This window comes from Struthio camelus, chromosome 24 (assembly GCF_040807025.1).
Source record: "Struthio camelus isolate bStrCam1 chromosome 24, bStrCam1.hap1, whole genome shotgun sequence".
In the NCBI taxonomy this organism is placed as follows: Eukaryota; Metazoa; Chordata; class Aves; order Struthioniformes; family Struthionidae; genus Struthio; species Struthio camelus.
In genome coordinates this window covers 3,187,413-3,211,311 of record NC_090965.1, presented here as the reverse complement: position 1 = coordinate 3,211,311, position 23,899 = coordinate 3,187,413, and the positions used below count along the sequence as shown (strand labels likewise).

At 62.6% G+C, this 23,899-nt stretch overlaps 1 protein-coding gene across 6 annotated transcripts in view; it reads right to left on the bottom strand.

Moving 5' to 3' along the window:
• Positions 1–1,015: 1,015 nt before the first annotated feature.
• Positions 1,016–23,899, bottom strand: part of NAV1 (neuron navigator 1) — a 100,358-nt gene continuing 77,474 nt past the window's right edge. For 5 of the 6 annotated variants that reach the window (XM_068918538.1, XM_068918539.1, XM_068918541.1 and 2 more), the window contains 26 exons: positions 19,274–19,412; positions 18,667–18,964; positions 17,342–18,035; positions 16,767–17,216; positions 16,489–16,530; positions 16,115–16,263; positions 15,138–15,308; positions 14,458–14,510; positions 14,211–14,234; positions 14,031–14,108; positions 13,434–13,517; positions 13,089–13,200; positions 12,266–12,387; positions 9,821–10,017; positions 9,542–9,704; positions 9,158–9,332; positions 8,711–8,808; positions 8,506–8,601; positions 8,161–8,320; positions 7,831–8,066; positions 7,587–7,741; positions 7,316–7,387; positions 6,829–7,025; positions 6,160–6,278; positions 5,720–5,917; positions 1,016–5,045 (listed from right to left, as the gene is read on the bottom strand). In XM_068918538.1, coding sequence (XP_068774639.1) covers positions 4,950–5,045; positions 5,720–5,917; positions 6,160–6,278; positions 6,829–7,025; positions 7,316–7,387; positions 7,587–7,741; positions 7,831–8,066; positions 8,161–8,320; positions 8,506–8,601; positions 8,711–8,808; positions 9,158–9,332; positions 9,542–9,704; positions 9,821–10,017; positions 12,266–12,387; positions 13,089–13,200; positions 13,434–13,517; positions 14,031–14,108; positions 14,211–14,234; positions 14,458–14,510; positions 15,138–15,308; positions 16,115–16,263; positions 16,489–16,530; positions 16,767–17,216; positions 17,342–18,035; positions 18,667–18,964; positions 19,274–19,412 — 4,378 coding nt within the window. In that variant the 3' untranslated portion in view covers positions 1,016–4,949. The remainder of the gene's footprint in view (positions 5,046–5,719; positions 5,918–6,159; positions 6,279–6,828; positions 7,026–7,315; positions 7,388–7,586; positions 7,742–7,830; positions 8,067–8,160; positions 8,321–8,505; positions 8,602–8,710; positions 8,809–9,157; positions 9,333–9,541; positions 9,705–9,820; positions 10,018–12,265; positions 12,388–13,088; positions 13,201–13,433; positions 13,518–14,030; positions 14,109–14,210; positions 14,235–14,457; positions 14,511–15,137; positions 15,309–16,114; positions 16,264–16,488; positions 16,531–16,766; positions 17,217–17,341; positions 18,036–18,666; positions 18,965–19,273; positions 19,413–23,899) is intronic. The other variant, XM_068918540.1, reaches the window with a different exon arrangement.

Sequence of the window (23,899 nt, the reverse complement as noted above, 5' to 3'; positions counted from 1 at the left end):
CTGCTCACTGACCAGTGCCTGGATGAGGATGCTGCTGCCCCCATCCCTCCCAGGACACACGGAGAGGATCTCCAGCAAGGAGGGATCCTCGCCTTCCAGCTTTTCCACTGCTCAGGTCCTCTCTGCCTTGCAGGAGGTGTGGTGAACACTGAACCGATGGGAGGTGCCCTCTCCTGGCCTTGTATTCACCACTGCAGCATGTTATCAACTCATAATCATCCTGCGATTAATTAAAGGCTCCTAGAGCATCTGTTCCAGTTCTACTACTGCTCTTCGAAGTGGAAAACCAGCTTTAGAGCCATCACTACTGTGTAGCCTCAGCTTGGAGTTTCTCACCTCACAGAATGAGGGGGAGCATTGGTCTCAGTGGGGTCAGTGGCACCATCCCACCGGTGAAGTGGCACTGCTTGCCCCCACCTGACCTTGCCAGGTTGAGCCGGCTGCGCCCAGGGGGACATCCCTGAGCTGGGAGCATCTCCTGGTCACAGCCGCGTCCCCTTCCCCAGGGAGCAGAGCTGGCACCAGCAGTGCAAGGCAAGGGGCTGCAGTAGGATGGACTTGGCAAGAGGGTGACAGGGACCTGTCCAGTGAGGGGAATGGGGCCCAGCGGGGACCCCCACCCATCCTGAGCCTCCCGCTTCCCTGTGCATACTCCAGCTCAGATCTATCCCCCTCCTGCCCCAGGACAGCAGGCCCCCAGCCAGGACACCACCCACTCTCAGCATCTTGCAAAACTGCATGGATTTCAAACCTGGAGTATTTTTGCAATCCCCTCACCCTTGATTTTACAGGACGGTGCTGCAGAGAGGTCCCCGACTGACGAAATCACTCTCAGCATCTTGCAAAACCGCCAAGATTTCAAACCAGGAGCGTTTTTGCAAAGCCCTCATTTTTTTTTATAGGAGGATGACTATCTAAGATGGGGTAAACGCAATCTTTCCCGTGGCAAAGCAGCGGCAGCGGCTGTCCTACCCTCCTCCCGGGGCTCCCGGACACAGGACAAGCAGCCAGGCAGTACAGGAGATAACTTTATTGAATCCAATGGTGTTAGACAGACGACCGAGAAGAGACATGCCGTTTGGTGCGGGCAGCGTGGGCAGCAGGAGCTGACTTGGTGCAGGGCTGGATTTGTTGCTGTCTTTAGTAATATCCTCAAGCCTTTTCCTGGCTTTCCTTTGACACTTTTTTTTTTTTTAATTTCTTTTCAGTAAAAACAACTAATCGTGGAAAGAGTCCAGATGGTGTTTGTTCCCCATGATTGTTCCCGCAGCTATGTACAACGTCAGATCTGAGGGGTTGGGTTTGTCGACATCAGGTATAAAATGGAGCGAGTTTACAAACTTCGAGAAGGCAAGGAGAAAGCAAAGACAGACAGGCGAGAGCAGTAGAAATCTGGACCAAAATCTTAAAGAGAAATTTAAAAAGTGCTATAAAACCCCTCGGAAGGAATACCATGCAGTTAAGAAACACAAAACCCAGTCAATTACACAGATCATCTAAAACAGGAATTTTGTCCATTTCTTCATTTATTTAATTAAAAAAAGGTTGTTTGTTTTTAATAGAAAAAAGCTAAAATTGTAAGGTTCGGGCCACCAGGCAGCAGTAGTTAGAGGGGGAAGGAGAGCCAGGTGCTGGCTGTCCCAGCTCCAGCCCCTCAGAGGGCTCCCGGCGCTCAGCGGGACACGGGGCACCATTGGGGACAGTGAGGGGACGAGTTAGTGCAATTGGACTCCCCCGGCCATGGCTGGCAGTGCCGTGCCTGCGCCCTCAGCACCGCCGTGCCAGCCAGGGCCCGAGGGGCTCAATTCACGGGTACTGGCTGCCCCGGGGACACATGGTGCCCGGGATGCCCGCCACCTTTCAGGGGGCACCGGGGGGGGCTCGGTGTAACGCAGGAGGAAGCTCCCCGGTAACCCCAGCAAACCTCCCCCCCCCCCCCCCCAGTGCCACACGCCAGCCTCGGGGCACGTCTGGTGGCATCAGCTTCCCGTCCCCCGGCGTGACATGGGGCGCGGGGGATTCCTCCTGGTTTACACCACGGTCCGCCAGCATCGCCGGAGAGCCCCGCGCTGGCCCAGGCAACGGGAGCCAGAGAGCGGGGAAGGATGGGGCAAACCCTGGCATCCGGGCTGGGGGGACGCCCAGCGGCACGGCACCGAGGCCACAGCCAAGCCAGGCACAAAGGAGGGTTGGGTCAATGTTTCGGCAGCTTACGGGAGGTGACGCGGCCTAGGAGGTGACGTGGCCTACGGCACCCACGCCGGGCATCGCCCGGGCTGGGGGCAGCCCCCAGAGGTGCCCAGTCTCCTTTCTGGCCCTGGGCACGGGAGCCCCGAGGCAGGGAGAGGGGCTGGAGGGGAGGGCAGGGTGCTCACTGCCAGCCTCTAGCGACTGCTGGGCAGGTGTCTCGTACAATCAGAAAAGAAGTCAGCACAGCACAGTTATCACAGATAGTACAAAAAAGGAAAGACGCGCAGGGCCAGGCCCCACCAACTCACGCAAGGTCGTTCGAACACCGATCTATTTACAGCGAGGCCTTAGCCTACGGCGGCAACGCAAGAGAAGGCAAACAAAAAGCCCTAGTGTCCAAGCCAGCGTGGGGTGGGGAATCCCTGTGCAAATCGGTCTGGCCGGCCCCAGGGACTGGCGGCGAGGGGCTGCGACGCAAACCGACACGGGGCGGGGGCTATCGGCGAGGCCGGGGGGCCGAGGCTGCCCGGCCCCACGCACCCCATCTGGGCTCGCAGGGAGGAAGGCGGCGAGCCCGGCCGGAGGCAGCCAGTGGCACGGCCCCACGGCGAGGCTCTTGGACAGACGGAGAAGTGAGCACCATGGGTCGCGCTGGCCGGCCCCAGGCGCCCCGCGCGGCAAGGCAAGGCGCACCGGCTGAGAGCACCGGCAGCTCGAGAGCACCAAGGGCAGAGGTGCCGGCAGCCTCCGAGCAGCACCGGCAGCCGGCAGAAAGGCAGGGCCTCGGAGAAGATGCCTGGTGAGGAGGGTTGTGAAGCATCCCCAAATGCCACCACTACGGGGACAGCACCAGCTCAGCAGCCCTGGCCCTAGGGTCACCTCTACCTGAAAGACTCTCCTGGAGAGACAGGCCCAGGCGAGACCGTGCCCTCTGCCCAGAGCAGGGTCTCAGCTGCGTGCAGGAGCAGGGGAGACACGGGTCCCGGCTCAGAGCAGGGCAGAGCCCGGCTGGGCATGGGGACAGTGGCCCTACAAAGCACAGCACAGCCCTGTACCCGTCCCTGGCACGCAAGCAACGGTAGCGGTGCCAGCAGGCCATGACCTGGCCGCGCTCAGGCTAAGGCCAGCGCCCTGCTCCCATCCGAGCCCGGCAGGCTGCCTTGGGGACGGTGATGCCAGCCTGAGCCCCATGTCCCCCTTGCCACATGGCCCAGGGATTAAGGCAGGGCGGAGGCACGGGGGCTGATCCCCTCCGTGCCAAGAGCCCCACGTGTTCGGGTGAAGGGCACTGCAGGGCCTCGGTCTCTCGTGGGCAGCAGCACAGGGGACACGCAGCCCCGAGCGGGTGCCAGCGTGGCCCCGGGGAGCCCGTGGGGGGCACGGTGAGCCCTAGCAGACCTCGTGTTGCTGGGCCCGAGGGGTGCCATGCATGCCAATGTGGACACACACAGGGGGCAGCAAAAAGCCCCATGGGACTCGGGGACCCTTGACACAGGAACGACCCGCCCCAGGCACGGCCCTAATAGGCCCAGCAGCACGCAGGGATCGCAGGACAGTTCATGCCCCTGGCAGCAGAGAGGACACGCAGGGACAGGGCAGGTGTCCAGTGGCAGCGTGGGCAGGGGGTGGTAGCACCCTTGCCGTGCTCGGCATCTTGGCCAGCCTGGGGTATGGAGAGGGTGCCACGAGGCACGGGGGCCAGGTAGGAGACCCGCTGTCCCCAGGGCCGGGCTCTGCCTTGTGCTTTTGGGGAGGGGGGAAGCTACTAGGCACGGGGCTTCCCCGGGAGCATCGCGCTGCCACTGGATGCCAAGTCCCATCTCAGTGTAGCTGCGAGGCCCTAAGAGGTGGATTCAGGGACTGGAGATTGTCCAGTGAGCACCAGTTTCCTGACAGAGGTGGATTGAGCGGTGGAACTGACGGCTGCAAAAGAAACCAAAAGGAAAGGGAGCCACTCGAGGGGAAGCGATGGGCACCAGGCCACGGGCTCCAGGCCAGGAGAGAGCAAAGAACCAGAAAAAAAAAAAGGGACCAAAGCAAAGTCTGGACTCAGCCAACAGAAAAGAGGGGTTGGGGGGGGGGGGGGAATAAAATAAAATAATCAAAGCAGGGTTTATTGGCTGTCCTGGTTGCAGCGGCTGCCATGCAGGTTAAACAGGGAACATACAATGATAGCAGCGAGAGCCGTGCTCCTCCTCGTGCTTGCCCGTCGCCCACTGGGTCTCCGCCGGAGCGTGGCGGGTGCTTCCTGAGGCCGCAGCTCCTTCGTTGCATGCCCTTCGTCACGCGCGGGGCTAGACGGAGAGGGACCCGGAGACACCCGCGCAAACGCAAAGCGCTGATGCTCTCGTTCGGTGGCCACACGCTCCACCCGCGCCCCCAGCTTCACCCCAGGCGGCTCCCGCGGGGTCCCTGCCCCACGCAGGGGCCTTCCTGCAGCTGTGGCTGCCTGGAGTGGGCGCCTGGCCACAGCGGCCACCCCTGCCCCAAAGCCCCAGAGTCTGCAAGAGAGACAGAAAAACCAAGAAGAGAAACCAGGATTCTCCTACCCCCGGAGCTGGGAGCAGAGATGGCACCTCGCCTTCACCCACGGATGAGCCGAGCATCCCCCCGCTCTGCCAGGGCGCGCCGGAGCCCCAGTTCTCTCTGCTCGCTTGCCAGCCCTGCGCTCCAGGATACCAAAGGAAAAAGAAGAGCAGCCCAGCAGGAGCGATGGCTGGCGTCTGGCTCCCCTCGGCCTGGGCCGGCACGTCTGGGCCTTACAGAGTCGACTGCAGGTCGGGATCCACCATGGTCTCTCGGTCCGGAGACTCGATGTAGTTGGCGGCCTCCTGGAGCTTCAGCAGCATAGCCATCTGCAAGGAGAGGGCGCACAGGGCCCGCGTGAGCCTCTGCTCGGCTCAGCCCAGAGAGCAGTTTGTCGCTCACCACCCCCTGCTCCCTAGGGAGCCGAGAGCACCCAGCCCCGCCCTCCTTGCCCTCCCATACAAACTGGTCATCCTGAGACTCAGTGTGTAAAGCAAAGCCCAGAGATGCTGCAAATCCTTTCCTGTTGCCAGGATCTGGCCTTGGACCCAGCCAGAACAGTCAAGGCTGAGCTTGCCAAGGGGCACATCAGCTGGCATGCACCTCGGGGAGCCTAGTGTTCCTCTAGCAGCCTCTCCACGTGTGACTCGCAGGCACACATGTGCACGCAAGCCCTGGTTAGCGTGTGCGTGCATGCAGCTCTGCTCGTGGTATGACGCTTCACACCATCAGGTAGGACGCAGCACGCCACACCAGGCTCACTCACTCGCTGGCTAGTGCTGGTCACAACAGGACTCAGGACACAGCAGGCCACCAGCGCCACCGTCCTGCACCTATCGCTCCTCCTAGGAGCGAGGAATGTTTCTGCATCACCAAATCTGGCTTCTTAAACAAAAAAAAAAACCTGGGAAACGATGCACAGCTTGACTCTGCTCTATCCTCTACAACCAGCACCACCCAGCCCCTCTTGTAGCGCCCAGTGCAACCCGCAGCATGGCCATACCAGAGGGTCCGCATCCAGGGAGCTGGGTGTCGTGTCTTTGACGGTGCGCTCCTCTGGGGGGGAAACGGTGCTGTGGGGCCCGATGGTGGGTGGGGGCAGGTGGTAGAGCTTGGACTGGTCCTGCTGCGCTGATGGCCAGGGCAGGGTGTCCCGCACCCACTCCACGGGGTCCTCCCAGGCCGCTTTCTGCCCATGGACCTGCAGGCAAGGAGCAGCCTTGCATGTGGTTCTTCACCACGTGCTGGGGCTCGGCCTCATGCTGCCCAAGCCCTGGGCATGGCACTACCTCTCGCTATACAGATCGGGACAGGGAGTGACAGAGATGCCACTGGCACCCACAGTCCCAGCACCTCCCCTCTCTCCATCCCATGGGACTGCTGCACCAGCATGTCCCTCAGAGTTGGGCCCTGGTTTGTGCCCCTGTGAGCCCATCTAGGTACCTTGAGGCCATCTTTTGCCCCTTCCTGCAGGTAGGGAATGATCGAGTTATTCCACAGGTCGATGAACCAGGTCCGGAAATCCTCAATTCCGATGGGGCAGGACAGGAAGAAGCAGGGACCTGCAGAGAGAAGGCAGAAAGCAAAAATGGGAGCCCAGTCCCCCTATTTCAGCCACCCAAATCCGCAGCAGCCCAGTGTCAGCGCAGGCAAGCCCTACTGCCAGTCTTGGGGCTCGACCACGTCCCAAGAGCAGTGTCCAGCACAGCCTCTCCCCAAAACACAGGAGCAGAAAAAGCAGGGTACCAGCAAAAAACAGGGCTCCCAACATGCATCTATGCCCCTAGATTGTGAGGAGGCTGAGGAAGACCTGCCTGGGAAAACCTAGGTCCTCTGCGGCCAACGAGGGGTGCCAAAATGAGAGGCAACTTCGGCCAACACCGTAGCGACGGGTCCCATGGGACAGGAGGACAAATGACACCCAGGCAATGGCCTGGTATCTCAGTGAATTGCCCATCAGCTCTCTGTCGTGTGGGGCTGGAGGGCCTCTCCCACTTGGCAGCACACTGGCTCCCCAAGCTCCTTTGGGGAAATTTCACCCTGGTCCCACGTCCCTCCCACGGCCTCCCACCAGCGTGAGATAGAGGAGGGAGGTACACGGCCAAGCCGTACCGATGAGGAAGTCAGAAGTGCTGTGTTTCTCCAGGAAGGTGTGCAAGTGGTACCAGAGCTTTGGCACCCAGTCCAGCACACGCAGCAGCTCCTCCTTGTTGGCGTTGACGTCTGTGTCCGACTCGAGCAGCTTCCGCCGCAAGTAGCGCACCAGGAAGCCGTTGGCTGGCTCCACGTTGTTTGAGAAGGTCAGCATCCTGGGGGATGAAGTGGGGCGCTCAGAGCTGGGTCTCTCCCCAAAAGCAGCCCTGCTCCCTAACACCTTTCCCACAATCCTCACACCCTTGGGGAACCTCCTAGCATCCCTGTACCCAGGCTCGAGGAGTCTGACCCCTCTGGGACCACAGGGCCTGGGGCTTTGTCCTCATCAGGGTCCCCATCCACAGGATGGATCCTCAGGACTGCCCTAGGGCAGGAACGATGGCCCTTGGGCCTCCCAATCTCATGGGGAGGCTCCCCATCCCTGCCAGAGATGTCTGATCCACACCTGAAGCTGAGGTGGAGGCCGTGGTTTGGGGTCATCTTCACGGGCTGGTTGGTGGTGCCGATGATGTAGGGGCTGAGAGAGAGAGGCAGGATCCGTGAGAAAGAGCACCCTGCATTGCACCCCATCCACGCAGAGCATCAGGGCCACCCATGGCAGCAGGCCTGAGTAGAGCGGACACGCATAGCCCTGCAGCCCCGTCCCCATGAGCCCAGCGGGAGCACGTGCACACCCAGGAGGCCATGCCAGAGGGGGACACGGCCAGGTAACTCACCATTTGTGGTACTTGCAGGTGAGCGCACCATTGACAAGCTCGCTGATGGAGCCCGCCTCGCTGAGGTCATCCAAGAGGATCACCAGTGGCACGTCTGCTGTGCCTGTTTCCCTGTCGATCTGGTTAGCCAGGTTGGAGAGGTACAGCTGCAGGTCCTGCAATGAGTGGGGCCAGGCATCACGCGTGGGGCTGTGCTGTGGCACTGGCACCCAGGGGAAGAGCCCCGGCTCCCATGTGCCCTCACCTTGCAGGACTGCTGGTGCATGTTGAAAGTGCTGACAATGCCCTCGGTGACGTCCCGGCCTGAGCGCTCCACCAGGTACTCGGCCAAGCGGTTGGTCAGGTAGGTCTTGCCAGTGCCGCTGGGTCCCGAGAGGATGAGCCGCCGGTGCTTCAGCAGGAGGCTGATATAATGTTGCATCATGGGCTTGGGGATGAGCGTCTCGAACACCAGGCTGTCCACACACTTCTCCTTCAAGCCTGCAGGCATGGGAGGGCTGAGGGACCTGCTCTCCCTCCACGGCAGGACAGGGGGAAGACGGGACAGCGATGGAGCCCTCTTGGCCACACTGACCTTTGAGCGTCACAGCGATGCTGGTCAGGCCCCGGCGGCACAGCGGCAGCTCTGGCGGCTCCGTGTCCAGGACCCGCTTGATGTGGCTGATACTGTAGCCATAGACAGACTCAGTGCTGAGCCCCAGGGTGGAAGCAGGATCCATTTTGGTGATATAATCCTACATGGAGAAGGGCAGAACTGTCAGTACCCCACGCCCTGAGGGCTGGCAGAAGGCAAAAGGTGCTCAGCAACTTCAGGAGGGCTTGGAAAGGACCTTGGCTGTGCAGCACCAAGCACGGCTGAGAAGGTAGAAGGAGGAGGGAAAAAGGATGGCGCTCAAAAGAGGGGTCCTTGTGCTCCTACCTTGAAGACCTGGCAGACAGCCTCATCCAGCATCTTCCAGTCGATCTTCCCACTCACTTTGGTCCAGCCCAGGAAAAATTCCTGCTGCTTGAGGTCCTAGAGGCCAAGGCAGAGGTGTGTAAGGTTGGAGCACCGTATCCAGCCCTGGATAGGTGTTCTCTGCCCCTCATATAGGGCCACGGCTCCCCATACAACCCACACTTACCCCTTTGATAATGTGCTGGGGCGGCATGCGCACCACGATCCTCAGCGTCAGCTCTTCCTTCTGGGTGCCAGCACTGACGGCATCCATAGGGGACACATCTGGGGACAGAGTAAAATCAGGCTGTGCCAGTACAGCAAGCTGAGTCACAGGGTCTGACCCTGCCCAGCCTAAGCTGATCCTGCCATGGCCGACCATGACACCACCAGCATGACAGGGCCCCATGTGCAGCCATCTCTGGACTAGCAGAAGCATGTTCTCATCATAAATACATCCTCCCAGGGGTTTGGGCCACAGGGAGACTTTCTGCGTGGCACAGGCAAGCTGACATCCCTCCGCAGGGCCTGCTGTGAGGCAGCCAATCCTCCCAGGGGCGCTCCTACATTGCCCCTCACGTGCAAGCTGGTGCCTCAGCCCTTCCCTGTACACCAGCTGCTCCACTATCCTTACCTGCGTCTGCCAGGCTAGGGCTGAAGGCATGGCCTAGCGCGAGGCCCAGTGAGCGCCGCGGCGAAGAGGCGGCCGACGTGCTCGTGACGTGGCCAGGTATGGAGCCTGGCACTGAGGAGGGTCCCGGAGCCACTTTGAGCCGATCATTCTCGGCCTTCAGCAGATCCACCTCCAGCTGGGGGAAAAACCAAGTTATAGTCCAGAGAAGGGGACCGGATGTGAGCAGTGTCCCAGCGTGGGGCCCAGAGACCACAGACACCAAGGAACTTGCACCAGGGTGGACTCTTGGCTCCAAAGCCTCCAACCCCAGCACCGCTGGGTCCATGCTGCAGCCAGGGGCTACAAGACCAAGGTCGGGCAGTGGCTCAGGGTCCCAGACCTCACCTGCATGTTGTGCATCGTCTCCCGCAGCTGCTCCAGCTGATGGGCTGAGTTCAGGGCCTCCAGGCGGATGTCTGTCAGCTTCATCTCCTTCTCCCATAGCTCCGACCGCAGCTCCGACACCTCTTTCTTCTCTGGCTCCCCCTCGTTGTGAGCCTGGAAGAGCCTGTGCCAAGGGAGACATCAAAGCTTGCTCAAAGCCAGGATAAGCACTTGCAGAGTGGAGCCGGGCACCGAGATCAGCCTTCCCTGCTCCATGCCACCTGCCCTGGACACACGTACTCAGCTGTGTCGATGCCCACGGAGGAGGACGTGGAGGATTTGATGGAGGGTGAGGCAGTCTCTGTTGAGCCATGCTGCAGCTTGGGGGAGGATGGGGCCGATGAGTCCGGCGTGGCGATCTCCTCAATGTCCGAGTAGGATGAGGCCGATTTGGGCCCCTTCTTGATGCTGAAGGCCTTGTTGAAGGAGCTTCGCAGCTACAGGAAACAGGAAGAACCTCATTAGGAACAGCCAACCCACAGGGGCTTTCAATCACAGGTCTGGCATGGCCTCACCTTGCAGGAGGGCAGCCCCCAAGTGCCCAGGACCAGCAGACAGTCCGACCCACGGTCGGTGACATGATGTCCACCACCAAAGCAAGAGCAAGCCCTACCACCACCGCTGCCTTGGGGAAGGCACTGGCCTGACCCTGCTCTGCCAATGTACAGGGGCATGTAGCCTTTCACACAACCCTCTGGACCCAGCCCCAGCCTGGATGGCACCAATCCCCACGGAGGAGAACCCATGTTCCTGTGGGGCTCCCGCAGCACCCACATGTTGGGGGTGTTTGGGGACCACCCCTGTGCCTTAGTCCATGGGGAAGGGCTGGGTCCAACCTCATGTTTCCCCCCCCACCGAGTCGCTGTCCCCACAAGCAGCACTTTGGGGGAAGAGCGTGCTGCAAGGGGCCCCAGTCACCGCAGAACCTAGCTCTGGGTGCAAGGGACCAATTTCAGTTCCAACCCCCTCTCTGGGTGCAGGGTCCTGCTGGAGGGTGCAAGGAGCTGGCCAGCCCCCCGCAGGAGGGGGGGTGGGTCAGGTCGGCATCGCGGCCAGGCATGCAGCATGCACACAGCACACACATAGCGACGGATAGGTGAGCGGCGTGCCGAGGTCAGGGAGGGTGGACGGATGCTGCACAGGGGCCAAACCGTGCCTGCATCCCGCTTACACACCACCAGCCTCCAGGAGCAGGACAGGCAACTCCGGGGTGCCCCAGGCTCACAACATGTGCCCTGCAGGGCCAGAGCCTACTCCAAGGGGAGGCGGGAGGAAAACGGAGCCCGTCTCCAGCCCATCTCCTGGCAGGCAGTGGGCAGGCAGGCCTAGGCGTCCCCTCAAAAAGGGGAAAATGCTGCATTTCAGTGTAAAGAACGAGGTGGGTGTTACACTTTGCTGACAGCTGAAGAGCAAGGAAGCCCTGCATGGGTCCTGATGGGGAAAGAACAACTCCAGACCTGTCACTGGCCCTGGCACCACATTGGAGCATCTCAGACTCCCGCAAGGCCATGGCTCAGGAGCCCGTGGTCTTGCAGCTCTCCAGAGCGGCCCTGGGGCTGGATGAGGAACAGGTCTGCGCTGGGCACCCTGATGCCTCACACACAGCCGCAACGAGCAGAGATGGGCAGCACCGTGCCACTGTCACAGGCAAGCAGGCCTGGAGCCAGGGTCTCTTCCACTGCCCCTGGGATCCTGGCTACAGGGAGTCACAAAAGACTCCCGGAGCAAGAACAGGACAGTCCCCATCTGCGGGACAGTCCTCATCCACAGAGCCCTTCCTACCACCACAGTGCTCCCCCTGCCAGCCAGCCCAGTGCCCTGGCGGCTCTGTCCTAGCCACCATCACCCCAGCTGCAGCACCTGAACCCATCAAATTTAAAAAGCACACAGGATACATGCCTGCAACCCTCAGGGTCCCTCTGCAAAACCATGGCCGTTCATCCATTTTGGAGGCCAACATCACAAGCTTTGTGGTAGGCGCTCCATGCTCTGAGACACCCCCGCGAAGCGAAGCTCCCCTGGGGCAGTTCAGCCCCTCCACATGCCTGGGTGTTTTGGCCTTAACACAGAGCCACCAAGGTGTGCGTGGCCTGGCATGGGGCCCCGGGGGGGCCCGTGCTGGGGGTTAGCAGCGGTGGGATGGATGGGATGGTTAGTGGCATGAGTGCTGTCCCGCTGGAAATGGAGCAAGCGCCCTGCATGGGCGCAGCATGGGGTGGAGGGGATGGCATAGGACTTACCTCATACACCTGGAAAAAAAGGGTTGAGGTCAGCATAGGGGGAGAGAAACAAAACAAAGCAAGACTTAATCACACGTCCAGCTCAGAGCTGCCTGGGTGTGGGGAAGTGGCTGGCTAGCCGAGGTGACTGTGGAGCCTGCATCCAGCACCCTGGATGGCTAGACCAGCATGGGGTGGGAGAAATGTGGGCAAGACGATGAGGGACCAGACATACAGGATCAGGGCTGAAATACTCCCAAAGGGGCTGGAGAAGCCCCAGGGCTGACCCCAAACAGCAAAACCATGGTGGCTACCTCATCAGTGCTGCCTCTAGGGGACAGAGGGCACAGACACCACGATGCCAAGACGGGTAAGAGAGCGGCTGGCTCGCGGGGCTGACCCTAGCCAGACCCCGCCAGCAGCTCCCCCAGCCCCACTCCTCCTGCCAGCACCCTATCCAACCCACCCAGCTCTTTTTCTTCTTCTTCTTGGCATCAGCGTCCTTGCTGCTGCCAATGCTGGAGTGGCTGGTGATGCTGTTGAGGCTGGAGATGCTGTCAGAGGAGTTTTGCCGCTTGATGCGCAGCTCTGGGGCCAGCAACAGAAGCCAGAGAGCAAGAGAGACCAGGAAAAAAAAGGTCAGTCCATCTGCCCCAGCGCTGGAGCCACCTGTGCACTCCTCCCAGACTGCTCAGTGACCACTACAATGCTTTCCTCCTCCCCGAAGGCTCCCTGCTCCCTCTGACCCATCCAAATACCTTCTCTGCTCTCAGAGCTGCCCTGAAAGATGACCCAGGGCTCAGGGACTACATGGGTGCTGCTATTTGGGGCAATGAACCCAAACCTTCAGGAGTTGCACAGAGCACACCATGCTCAGCTCTTGTTCCAGGCCACCTCCCTGCCAAACTTGCATCAGTTTTTGGGCTAGAAATAGCATTCGTGGGAATAAAGCCAAGATCAGCAGCCAACAACGGGCTGTTGGCCAAGGGCCCGGTGGGGAGGTGTCCCAGGGAGGACAACCATCCCACTCCCTTCATGCATCAGAGCTGAGACCACCCACAATGAGAGCCCTGGCTGTCAGATTGTTTTGCCCTGGCTTTCGGATGCTCAGGGGTCCCAGGTGGGGAAGAGCTGCTGCCTGGCGGACTCTGCCTCCTGCATGAGTGGACTTCTGCCCTGGGGGCCTGTACCAGCAGGGAGGGAGCCCCATAGCGAGGCCCATTCTCTGGCGCCTGGCGCACACTGTGGCACTGCGGGCTGGGCAGACAGGCTGCGGTGCCAGGCCTCACCTTTGGGCGTGATGTCAGTGCCATTCAGGGCCCCCTGGATCACAGCTTGGGCCTCCGAATTCTTCTTCTTCAGGAAGTCGATGGTCTCCCGCAGGTCCAGCAGCTCCGTGTCCTGGGGAGATGGAGCCGGAAGCCATGGAGTGCATCCTGCCAGGACAGGGGCCACGGCACAAGGTCCCGAGGGCACCCTCGGGGTGGGCAGCGCCACGACAGATTCACCCCTAGGTGCAGGAGTGCAGACCTGGCCGATCCCCCAGCCCCTTGACCACCCTCCCATAAGGACAGGGGATCTCTGCACCGCCAGTGCCACTCTGGTGCCCACCCAGGGCCTCCTGCAGCACCCACCTTCTCCTCGGCAGTCTCGGCCAGGTGCCGCAGGCGGGATGTCATGCTCACCAGGCTCTGCTCGAAAGCTGCAACCAGGTTCGCCTGGGAGAGACAAAGAGGTGGGTGAGCACCCACTGCCAGGAGAGCACTCGGTGTTGGGGGAGCACCCACTGCTAGGTGGCTTTGCCAAGACCCTTGGAACTACTAGGCCTGGGATACAGAAGGCTGAGGATAGACCAGTGGTAGAGGACAGAAACTGGTGCAAGAAAAGGTGCTGAGTGCCAAGGTAGGGGCTGACCACAGGGACAGCGCGGGCCCAAGCTGGGCAGGGAGGTGGGATCTACCTAGAAAGCTCTGCAGGATGATGTCCCTCCATTCTGTGGCCCCAACATTGAGCCCTGAGTCCAGAGCAGGGACCACTGCAGGGGGGCTCATGGGGTGGGGGTCCCCGAGGGAGAGGGAGGCTCCTGTGGGTGCAGCTCAAGGGTGCAGGCAAGTGCCAGCCCCACGTGCCGCAGGGACGCAAAGGGGCCTGTCCCACATCAGGCACCAAACAGACTGCATGGGACCAGGAGGCAGGGACGCAGGGCCAGGCCAACTCCCACAGGGACTCACGTTAGCCGACAGCTGGGACGTCAGGGTGGCCACCTTCTCCTGCGAGGACTCCAGCTCACGGCGCAGCTTGCGGATTTGCTGCGGAGAAAGAATAGAGGGAGTGAGAGGGGCCAGGCACTCGCCCTCACCACGGCGGCAGGGGCAGCGGGGCCAGGCAGCAAGCGGAGGGCGCGGGCTCACCTCAGACTGCATCTTCTCCTCAGCCTGGCAGTGCAAGGGCAAAGAGAGAGAGACAGACAGAGGCGGGCAGTCAGGAGGGCAGCAAGGCGCGGACAGGCTCAGCCCGAGGCAGAGGCATGCACAGAGCCCCCCACACCACTCAGCCCCTCTTTTCCTGCTCAGATCCCCTCCCCCCCCCACCAAGGCCCACAGCCATGCACAAGGCTCTGCAGCCCCACAGGGCATCCTGCCCGGAGGTGGCTCTTACGGAGGAATAGGTGGAGGAAGCGCTCGACGCCAGGGACAGCACCGATCCGTGAACTGCAACAGAGTAAAAAGGGCTGCGTCAGGCTGCCCCCGGCAGGGGGGACGGCAGCACTCCCCACGGGGTGACTGCGCAGGGCATCGCAGCAGGGCAAGGACCGCCTGGCAGAGGGGCTGTGCGGGAAGCTGGCGATCTGGGGAGAGGCCGAGGGAGGGACCGCGGCTGCACAGCACTGCCAGTTTCTTGGCACTTGACCAGCGAACTCCCCGTACACTGCCCGGTCACTCGCTGGTACCATCACTTGCGGTACAGCACAGGAGCATCCTCTGTCTGCACCCTCCTCTCTGGCTGAGCCTGGGGGCTCTGCTACCCTCCCTGGCTGCCCTGGATTCCCCCCCTCCCTGATGCCAACACAGGGAGGCTGGGCACTGCCACACACCCACCTCACAGGGCTTAAACAAACCTGCCCCACGAGGCACCTGTGTGGGTCAGAGCTGGTGGAGCTCTGCACTTAACTCCTCCAGGCTGGCTTCCCCACGCACCGATGCTGAGGGCTGCACTTATCACCCCAGCCATCAGAAGCATCCCAACAAAGGGGCAAGGGTCCAGGAAGACATGCCACTCCCCGCCCCGACTCCTGCGGAGACCCCTTCACCCTAGTCAGGAGCACAACACACTCTCACCGTCATCCACAGGGTCCCGGAACGAGCCCGAGCGGATCATGCCCTTGGGCTTGTCTGCAAGGGAGAGGGTGCTGCCCATCTGGGATGTGCTGTACAGCTCAAAGGTGGAGTCGTGGGTGGGGATGCTGTTGGAGCGGGTGATCCGCGGGGTGGTGGCAGCAGTGGGGCTCACTGCAAGGAGGAAGCAAGGGAGAGGCAAGGTCAGAGTCACTCCGGCTCCTGAGCGGGCCCAGCGACCGGGGTCAGGGAAGCCAGGGCAGGAGTGATCCATAGGAGCCGGGAGGGGGAGAGGAAGCAGGGATCGTGGTCCCAAAGCAGGGGGACTGGAGGAAAGCTAAAGTGCAGATTTATGCCCAAAGGGCCTAGACCCCAGCACCTGAGGCAATGTCTCACGGTGAACACAGAGCTGAGAAATAAATACATCACCTTGCAATAAAGCAGGCACAACTGTGCTGGAGCCCATCATCTCTGGGTCCATCTCTCACCGTCCCCAACCAACAGCCCCAACTTCACTGCCTGCAACCCCCAAACCCTCCGGGAACATGTAGGTCCCAACAAGAGCAGGTAGGAGTCATGTCTGGCTCAGCCTGGCCTCGGCCACAGGCACCCTTAGAGGAGCAAGGAGACCAGGACAGAGCCAAGAGGATGGATCAGACGGCCCAAAGCAGAGATGATGCATGTCCCTGGGGCCCTGAGCTGCAACCCAGCCCCTTGACGGGGCCAAAGACATGAGACAGCAAGTGTCAGGGCCGCTGGGGGTGTCAAGGCGCAGAGAAAACCAATGCTCACAACAGCATGAGCAATTAGTTGCGGGTCCTGTTACTAGCCTGCTGCTGGCCATCAACCCAAAGGCTGCACGAGGCTCGGGCCAGGCCCCTGGCACTGCTCTCCGGTGCCCCGCGGCAAGCCAGGGTGTATGGGGGGCAGGTGGGACACGCTAGGTTGGTGTAAGCTGGGTCAAGGAGGAGGGCACTGACCGATGCTGGTAAGCGGGCCCTTCCCAACCAGCGCCATGGAGAGGGCAGGGGGCGAGGGCAGCTCTGGCTGGTCATCCGATTCAGGGAGCCCACCGATGGTGTGGGAATGGCGCCGCTCCTTGGCCTCCTCCTGGGAGTGGAGCTGGTACCTAGGTGCAGAGGAGAAACAGGCACAGTGAGGCAGCACGGGACACTGTTCCGGCTTCTGCCCGCTGGCACGTCCCATCCCGGGCCTCCCGCACGCCTGCTCAGCTTCCCCGGCATGGAGGGCACTGCCAGCCCCATGCTCCGGGTGCGGGTGGCAGGAAAGCTCCAGGCATCCGCCCCCTTCTCCAGCAGCATCCTGGCTGACCCCAGGATTTTGGCTCTTTTACCTCAGCCCTTTCTTGGGCAGCGTGTTCCTGTCGCGATTGGTGCTGGAAGGGAAGAGAAAAGACCAGTCACATCCCTGCACAGAGGGAGGGAAGGTGCCACAGGGCAGCATCCTCAGGGCCATGCCATGAGTCGGGGGGACGCGAAAGATGGCTTTTCCCCCAAAACAGCAAAACAAGAGCCTCCGAGGCAGGCCAAGGCCGCAGCAGGATGGCTGGAGGGAGCTCAGCCCATGGAAGTGCCGTGCCCTGGCAGCCCACTGCCCACCCTGCAGCCGTACCTGTCCAGATGTGCAAGCCGGGGGCTCCCGCTCCAGCCCAGCTCACCAGCCTCCTCCTCTTCCTCCGTGCTGGCAGGGGGGGCAGCAGCAGGGGCAGGGGCAGGAGTGCTGCCCCCTGAAAAGGCACTGGGCAGGCTCATGGGCATCTGTAGGGACTCCATGCTGCGGTGCAGGCCTGACAGCTTGGGGTACATCCTGCCCTCCTTGGGGACGCTGAAGCCGCCCATGAGCTCCAGGCCCTGGGAGAAGCTGGCTGAGTTGATGTTGAGGATGGGGGCAGGACTGGGACTGAAGCAGGGTGTGAGGTGCCCGCCGGCTGGGTGCAGGTCCTGGAGCTTGGCAGTGTGCGGGGGGTGCAGCTCGCTGGAGGAGGGCAAGTCCAGGCTGTTTGAGTTGACCTTGTCCAAGTTGGCCAGCGAGGGAGGCTTCACATAGGTCTTGGCAGCCGCTCTGGGGGGAGGGGAAAAAAAAAAAGAGTTATCGGCGGCAGGAAAGACGTGGGTGTTGGGCACAACCTGGCGCTGGGTACGGCTGCACCAGGCACCCGCTGTCCTCGGAGGCGGAGGGGGTCATACCTGAGCGGCGTTGGGGGCAGCTCGGCCACCTTAGCCGCCGGGGGGAGGTTGGCCTGGGCCTTCGGGGTGCTCTCGGGCGAGCCGATGCTCTTCAGTGTCACGCACTCCGAGTCGAGCGCCACAGCCTTAGCCTTGGCCTTCTCCTTCTCGCGGTCCGTCTGGTTCACAGGGGCCGGCGTGCCGCGGCCCGCGCCGATCTTGGACGGCTCCTTGAGCCGCGATACCGAGATGCTGCCCTGCTTGGTGCTGAGCAGGCTGGGATCGATGCTGCTGCTGACGGGGCGGTTCGCACCGCGACCGCCCGTCACGCTCATGGAGCTCGACTTGGCCGGCCGGGGCAGGCTCCGGTACTGGATGTTGGAACGAGCCCCTGGGGCCAGAAAGCCGGGCTCAGCCGCGTTGGAGACATCCAGGCTTGTTTTTCTCCCGCTGACTGGCTTGACAGGGATGCCAGAGCTCTTCTGGATCTTGCCCAGGGTGGCCGAGCCCCCAGCTTGCATGACAGTGGCAGTGCCAGTGGTGGGAGTTGGTTTCTTATAGCCGAAGGAGCTGGAGGCAGAGGGGCGCGTAAGGCCCGAGGGTGGCTTCTTGGCATCAGCAACGCGATCGCGGCCAGCATCGGAGGAGGAACGCTGCAGGCCTGTATTCTTCACAGACAGCTTGCTCTTGTCAGTGGCTTTGGTCTCAGGCTTGCCTGGCAGGCAGAGAAGGCAGGGTTAGGGTCCCGGGAGCAGGGGGGAGGCTTTGGGGACATGTGGGTCCAAACTAGCCCAGATCTGACAGCAGCGATGGAGAAGAGGAGATATGGTGGAGGACCATGCCCACTGCCCTGGGTGTCAGGGCAGGACAAAGCCAAGATCCCAGCCCCACAGCCACGTCTCCTCGGCGCTGTGCTAGGGGCAGACACAGCCCTGGGGAAGCAGAGCTTGGCCAGGGGGCCACCAAAGGTATAGCTGATCCCATTTAAGGCAAAGGCATGCGTTGGTGTGATTTGGTTGGCCATGCAGATGCACCCAGCACCACTGAGATGCCCTGGGGTGACTGAGGGGGCTCGACACTGCTGGCCCCAGCAAGACAGGTGCAGGTCTGGGGGCCTACAGGAGCATCGAGGCAGCAAGCAGCCACAGGGCAGTGAGTGCCCATCCTACAACTCTGCCCCAGGGATGCCAAAGGCCACCCAAGCACCCCTTGCTCCGACCCACATGGGTCCGAGCACATCCATGGGTCCCCATGGCTGTCTCCATGGCCAACCTACCTGGAGCAGGCACGTGAAGACACCAAAACCTTCCCCTGTCAGGGGAGACCCTCCCCAAATCCAGCCTCACCTGCCACTTTGAGGGTGCTCTGGGCTGTGTGGGTGATGGGGGAGGTCACCGCCACCGGAGGGGTCTTGCCCTTCTTGAGGGACCCCGGGGTGCCCAGGCTAACGGGCTTCTTCAGCTCGCCGCCCTTCGGCGCCTCCTCGCAGCTCTCTGAGGGCTCCCGCCGCCACTTGGAGGAGCCGTGCTCCATCTTGAGGCTGCTGCTGTCGTAATCCAGCTTCTTGGGGGCCTTGTCCTCCGCCTCCCCGTACCAGCTCAGCCCGCTCTCCGCTAGCGAGCGCTTCTCCGAGTCCGTGCGCAGCTGTGGGCAGACCGGAGTCAGGGATGCTCCTGGTCTCAACCTCAAAGGGCTCCACACCCAGCAGGGAAAAGGAAGACACTGGACACCCAAGGGTGCTCCCAGCTCTACTGAATCATCGCACTCTGGCCTGGGCTGTGCCTTGTTCTCCCCATGCAGCACCCCGTATCACCAGGATGGGAAGGGAAGGCAGACAACCCTCTAACCTCCACCCTCTCCTTCACGTAAAAGGAAGGAGCACCAGGATCTGCTGGACAAAGGGTGTCGAGGTCCATAGCCAGGTGGGCCTGGCAGGGCGATGTAGGCACCTACCGCTATGGCCGAGTTCCTCCGCGACGCTGTAGGGGTGGAGGGCAGAGAGTTGAGCGAGGAGCTGGCGTTGAACTCCTCCGAGCTGAGGTTGTCGGAGGCATCGCTGAGGCCGCTGCTGATGGAGCTGCTCTCATCCCAGCTGCAAGGGGAGAGCCAGGGTGAGACCTCCTCGCCACCACCGCCAGGCCCACGCTCATCCCACACCGGGGGACAGCGGCTCTGCCAGCCCTTCTCCAGGGGCGCAGGCGCATCCTGCCACCCACCAGCATTTCTCTGCCGGCCCGACAGCACCCGATGGACTTAATCCAGCCCTAAGTGGCAGCCCTGGGCGCAAGCCTCTGCTCCGGTTAGCACCCGCTGCAGGGACGTGGCAAGGAGCCGACGCCTGGCAGCTGACACTGGCTCCATCCCAGCCTGGCGCAGACTTCCAGCCTGACCCTGCAACTCCTCCACTAGAGCACCCGGGGTGCCAGGCCTCGGGGGAACGGCCAGGCCAGGCTGCCGCAGGGCCCCATGGTCAGGGCTGGACAGCAGTGTTGGCCAGCCAGACCCACATGTCCCATCGAGCCAGGCCACCACGGGACAGGGGTGCAGGCAGCACAGCACTGCCAGCCCAGAGGCCTCCACGGAGCAGAAAGAGGGACCCAGGGCTGATCGGGAGGCTCGGTCGATGGCTCGAGAGCAGCTCATTTCCTAGCACGGAGGCCAAATAAACAGGGCAGCCGCTGAGCTCCCTCCACAGAGGCCAGGAGGTTTCACAAAAAGGGCAGGGAATGGCCGGAGCCAACAAACCAGCCTTCCCTCGGCCACCGTCCCGGGCCTCCACCCTCCCTCGGGCGGCTCCCACCCCGCACTGCTGCACTCCCTCTCCAACACGCAGCAGCATCCCATTTTTTGGCATCCCTCCGGCTCATGGAGACACATGCTGGCCACATCCAGGGGATGAGCAGCTCCTGGAAACGCAGCCTACGTAGGAGACCTTTGAGAGAGTCAGACCCCTTGGCAGGACGTGGCCCGGGTGCTCCCCGGGGTGCAAGAGGCTGCAGAGGAGGGCCGCTCCGCCATGCCGGGGCAGCTACTCCACACGGTGGGCTCAGCGGACCATGCGAAAGCCCATCTCCAGGGCCGTCAGTCAGCAGCGCGCTGGGCGGCAGCTGCCTGTTTGCCCCACGGGTCTGTCCCGCTCCGGGCTGCGCCTCGGGTGACTCGGCACAGACGGGCGCGGAGCGTCTTCCAGTGGGATGAACACGGCCCCTTTCAGGTCAGCGCCTGAGTAGGTCAGTGAGGCCCTGACAGCCCCTGAGGGGGGTCTCGATGGGCTGGGGCTGAGGAAGGGGACACGAAGGACGAGTAGCAGCAGAAGAGATCGGAGCAGAGCTGGAGGAACGCGGTCCCATTCCCTGACATCAGTGGAGGAGGAGATTCTTGCAGCTGCTTCCGCCAGGGGTGGGGCGACAGGGATGGGGCCACCACAGCTTGGCCTCCTCCGCGGCCGTGGAGCAGCCCCATGGGCAGGCACGGGTATGCCCACTGAGCACGACTATCAAGGCCCAGTTCAACTCCCTAAACCCGGGTGCTGGCAGGAGCCAGGGCACGAGTGCCGGCCGGCCACCATCACCGCTGTTTCCTTGCTGACTTGGCAGAGGTGCCTAACTCCTTTGGTAGTCAGGATCCGGGGCAGCCCCCGGCCCCTCTGAGGGGACAACAGGCCCAAAGGAGGCAGCGAGGAGGACAGCAGGAGCGTGGCGAGGAGCCCTGGGCCTCTCGGTGCCAATCCCACCAAGCATGGGGAGAAGTAGCCGCAAAGTCCTCGCACCGAGTGGAAGAGCTGCATTTCACCAAGGCGAGAGCATGGCAGGGCAGAGGCGAGCGGCTGCGAGGAGGACGAGGGCTCTGCGCTGCAATACCGCCACTCCTCAGCGCTGGCCGGGGCTGAGCACGGGACCCTCCCCTCCTCCGCCCCGGCACGCGCGGTCCCTGGCTCCCAGCCCTGCCCCACGCCAGCCGCGCGCTGGAGAGGGGAGTCAGCTCCCTGCTGGGCTCATGTCTGTGGCTTGGCCGGCCCGCTCTGGCCAGCGGCACGGGGGGGGGGGGATGAACCCCGTGGAAGGAGGGATTTGCGGCAAAGAGGAGGCTGCGTTTCTCAGCAGCGAGTTTTGCCAGGAATTAACGGGTGCTGGGAGACACTGAGTTGGAAACAACAGAAAGCGCAGGGGGAACCAGGCTGGGAGCAGCAAACGCAGGGCAGCGCAGCTCCCCAAACAGCCAGAGGCAGCCCCAGAGCTGCCTTTCCCACTTGTGCGCCCTACACGACCCTCCAAACAGCCCCATATCCTCTGCTTTTTCCAAATAAGAGGTACCGGCCAAAGCCAGAACGGTCACAGCAGCTCTGCAGAGTGGCAAAATACTGCCGAGGATCGTCATCCCTCACCCCGCCGCTTTCTCGCCTGCAAACACACCTCTCTGCGCAAACACGCACGTGTCCTATGTGCCCATGCCCACCGATGCCCACGCACGCAGCCAGGAGGGCCGTCGCTACCCCAGATCAGGGCACATCCCTGCTCTCTGTGACCCATCGGCACAGCCCTAGCACCCAGTTCCCTCTTTGCTGACAGGTCCCCTGGGCGTTCATGCCACCTCCAAACCTCCCTCTCTGCAGTCAAACTCCCTCTCCCCGCAGTACAAGGCTGGTAGCCCAGTGGCCACCACCGGGCTCGTGGCACGAGAAAGCTCTCCAGGAGCAGGGCCACCCAGAAGGAGATGCAGCCACCCTTCATCACTGCTTTTGAGTGAGCTTTTGGGGCAGCCCCCCACACACTGCTTCCTAGGAAGGGATTTAGTTACAACCATGTGCCTGGGAAGCACCGCAGGGCTGCCCCGCTCCGCAGATCTCCCGTTACCGAGGTCTTCCCATTCCCAGTTCCTGCTCCAGGTGACTTCTTGCCAGGCCAGAATTCCCCATCCCAGAGCACGAACCAAAGCTCCTCTCCCCTTTCGCACATCAGCATCCCGAGGTCGCTATTCCCAGCAGCATCCTTGCAGCAGCGCTGCATAGAGCAAGGCAGGACCTGCGCAGAGCTGCTTCCCGCAGGCATACGGCTGCGATCGAGCAGGGCTCTGGGCCTCTCCGTCCCCACCAGTTTGGGTTTTGCAGACCCACAGGGCTGACCCCGAGGGCCTTGCCAGCCCCACACACAGACCTTCCCCACAGGGCAGCAACAAGCTCCAGGTGTTCGGAGAGTCCCTGGCGAAACGGACACAGCATCGTGGGCTAAATCGCCATGCGATGGACCTCCTTAGCAGCCCTACGTAGAACAGGGAGAAGGAAGCACCACGCACCCAGAGTGAGCCCCCGGGAACCATCTCGCGGGAGGAAAAACACAGCTCGCCACAGCGAAGGCTGGGAGTTAAAAGCAGGGATTGAGAGGCCCCGGGAAGCTGGACACACCGGCACGTCCGCCCAGGACGACTTGGCAGGGAGCAGAGCGTCAAAGAGCCGAGTGTGTGGAGCTTGGCCGGGTGGCGAGGAGGCAGGAGGGGCGCGCGGGTGCCTGTGCGCGGGCGGCCGGAGCCCCTGCCAGCGAAGGCAAGAGCGTGGGCACAGCGAGAACAGGACGGCTCCGGGCTGGGAGCCGCGCGGCTCCGAGTCTGGGTGCAGTCGCCTTGCAAACAACGCCCGCGTACCCCACCTCCTGGCATGCAACTCCCCCAGAGCGCTCACCACCCCGCCACGAGCCCGGTCTCTTTGCAAAGTTGCACGCGGACACCCAAAGGTGCTCTTGCTTAGGGCTACCGGCCACAGCCACGCTCTTGGCTGCTCCTGGGCAGGAGTAACCCACCCAGCGCCCTCCAGTCCCACCCCGCGCTGCCGCCTGCCTCCCTGCAGCATCGGGGGACGCTGGGGGCTGACCCCCATGCAGGTCCTGCAGAGGATACGAAGCTTTGGGGTGGAGATGGGCTCGGCATGCCGGAGCCCAGCCCAGGCCTTCCCAGCAGGGCACGGGGCACTGCCCCGGTAGCCAGCCGCCCACCCCCCGGCACCGCCAGCTCCGTTACGGGGTGCACAGTGGGAACGCGGGGGACCCCCCGCCCCCAGCACCAGCTCTCCTGAGTTGCACCCAGGCACGGGCCCACCCCGAAGCAGCAAGGAAAGCCTCGACTCGGGCTGTGCTGCGGCACCGACAGCCCCTCGGTGCACACACGACCGCTCCTGCTGCCTGGCAGAGCGCAGAGAGGCGCCAAGAGAGATTTTGGGGGGGGGGGGGTGGTTCCCACTGGTCAAAGCCATCCGACCGCCCCCTCAAACCCCAGAAGGGCAGCAGCCAAGCTGCAGCGCCCCGGGGAGAGCTGCTGCCCGACGGAGGGACGAGGCCGGGCGCGGGGACAGAGCGGGCCAGCGCCACGCGCCTGCCCACGCCGCGGCCCGGGCCCCTCGGGCATCCCGCTCCCGGGATCAAAACCCAACTGCTGCTTTGTGCTCCAGCCCCTCCATCTTAGACGGGCCGAAAGCAGCGAGTCACCTTCAGGCGGCACCGCGTTAAGCCCAGCCCGAGGGCACCGAGCGCGCCCGGCCCTCGCACGCAGCCGAGGGAAAGCGGCTCCGGGCCGCTCGGCTCCCCCGGGGGC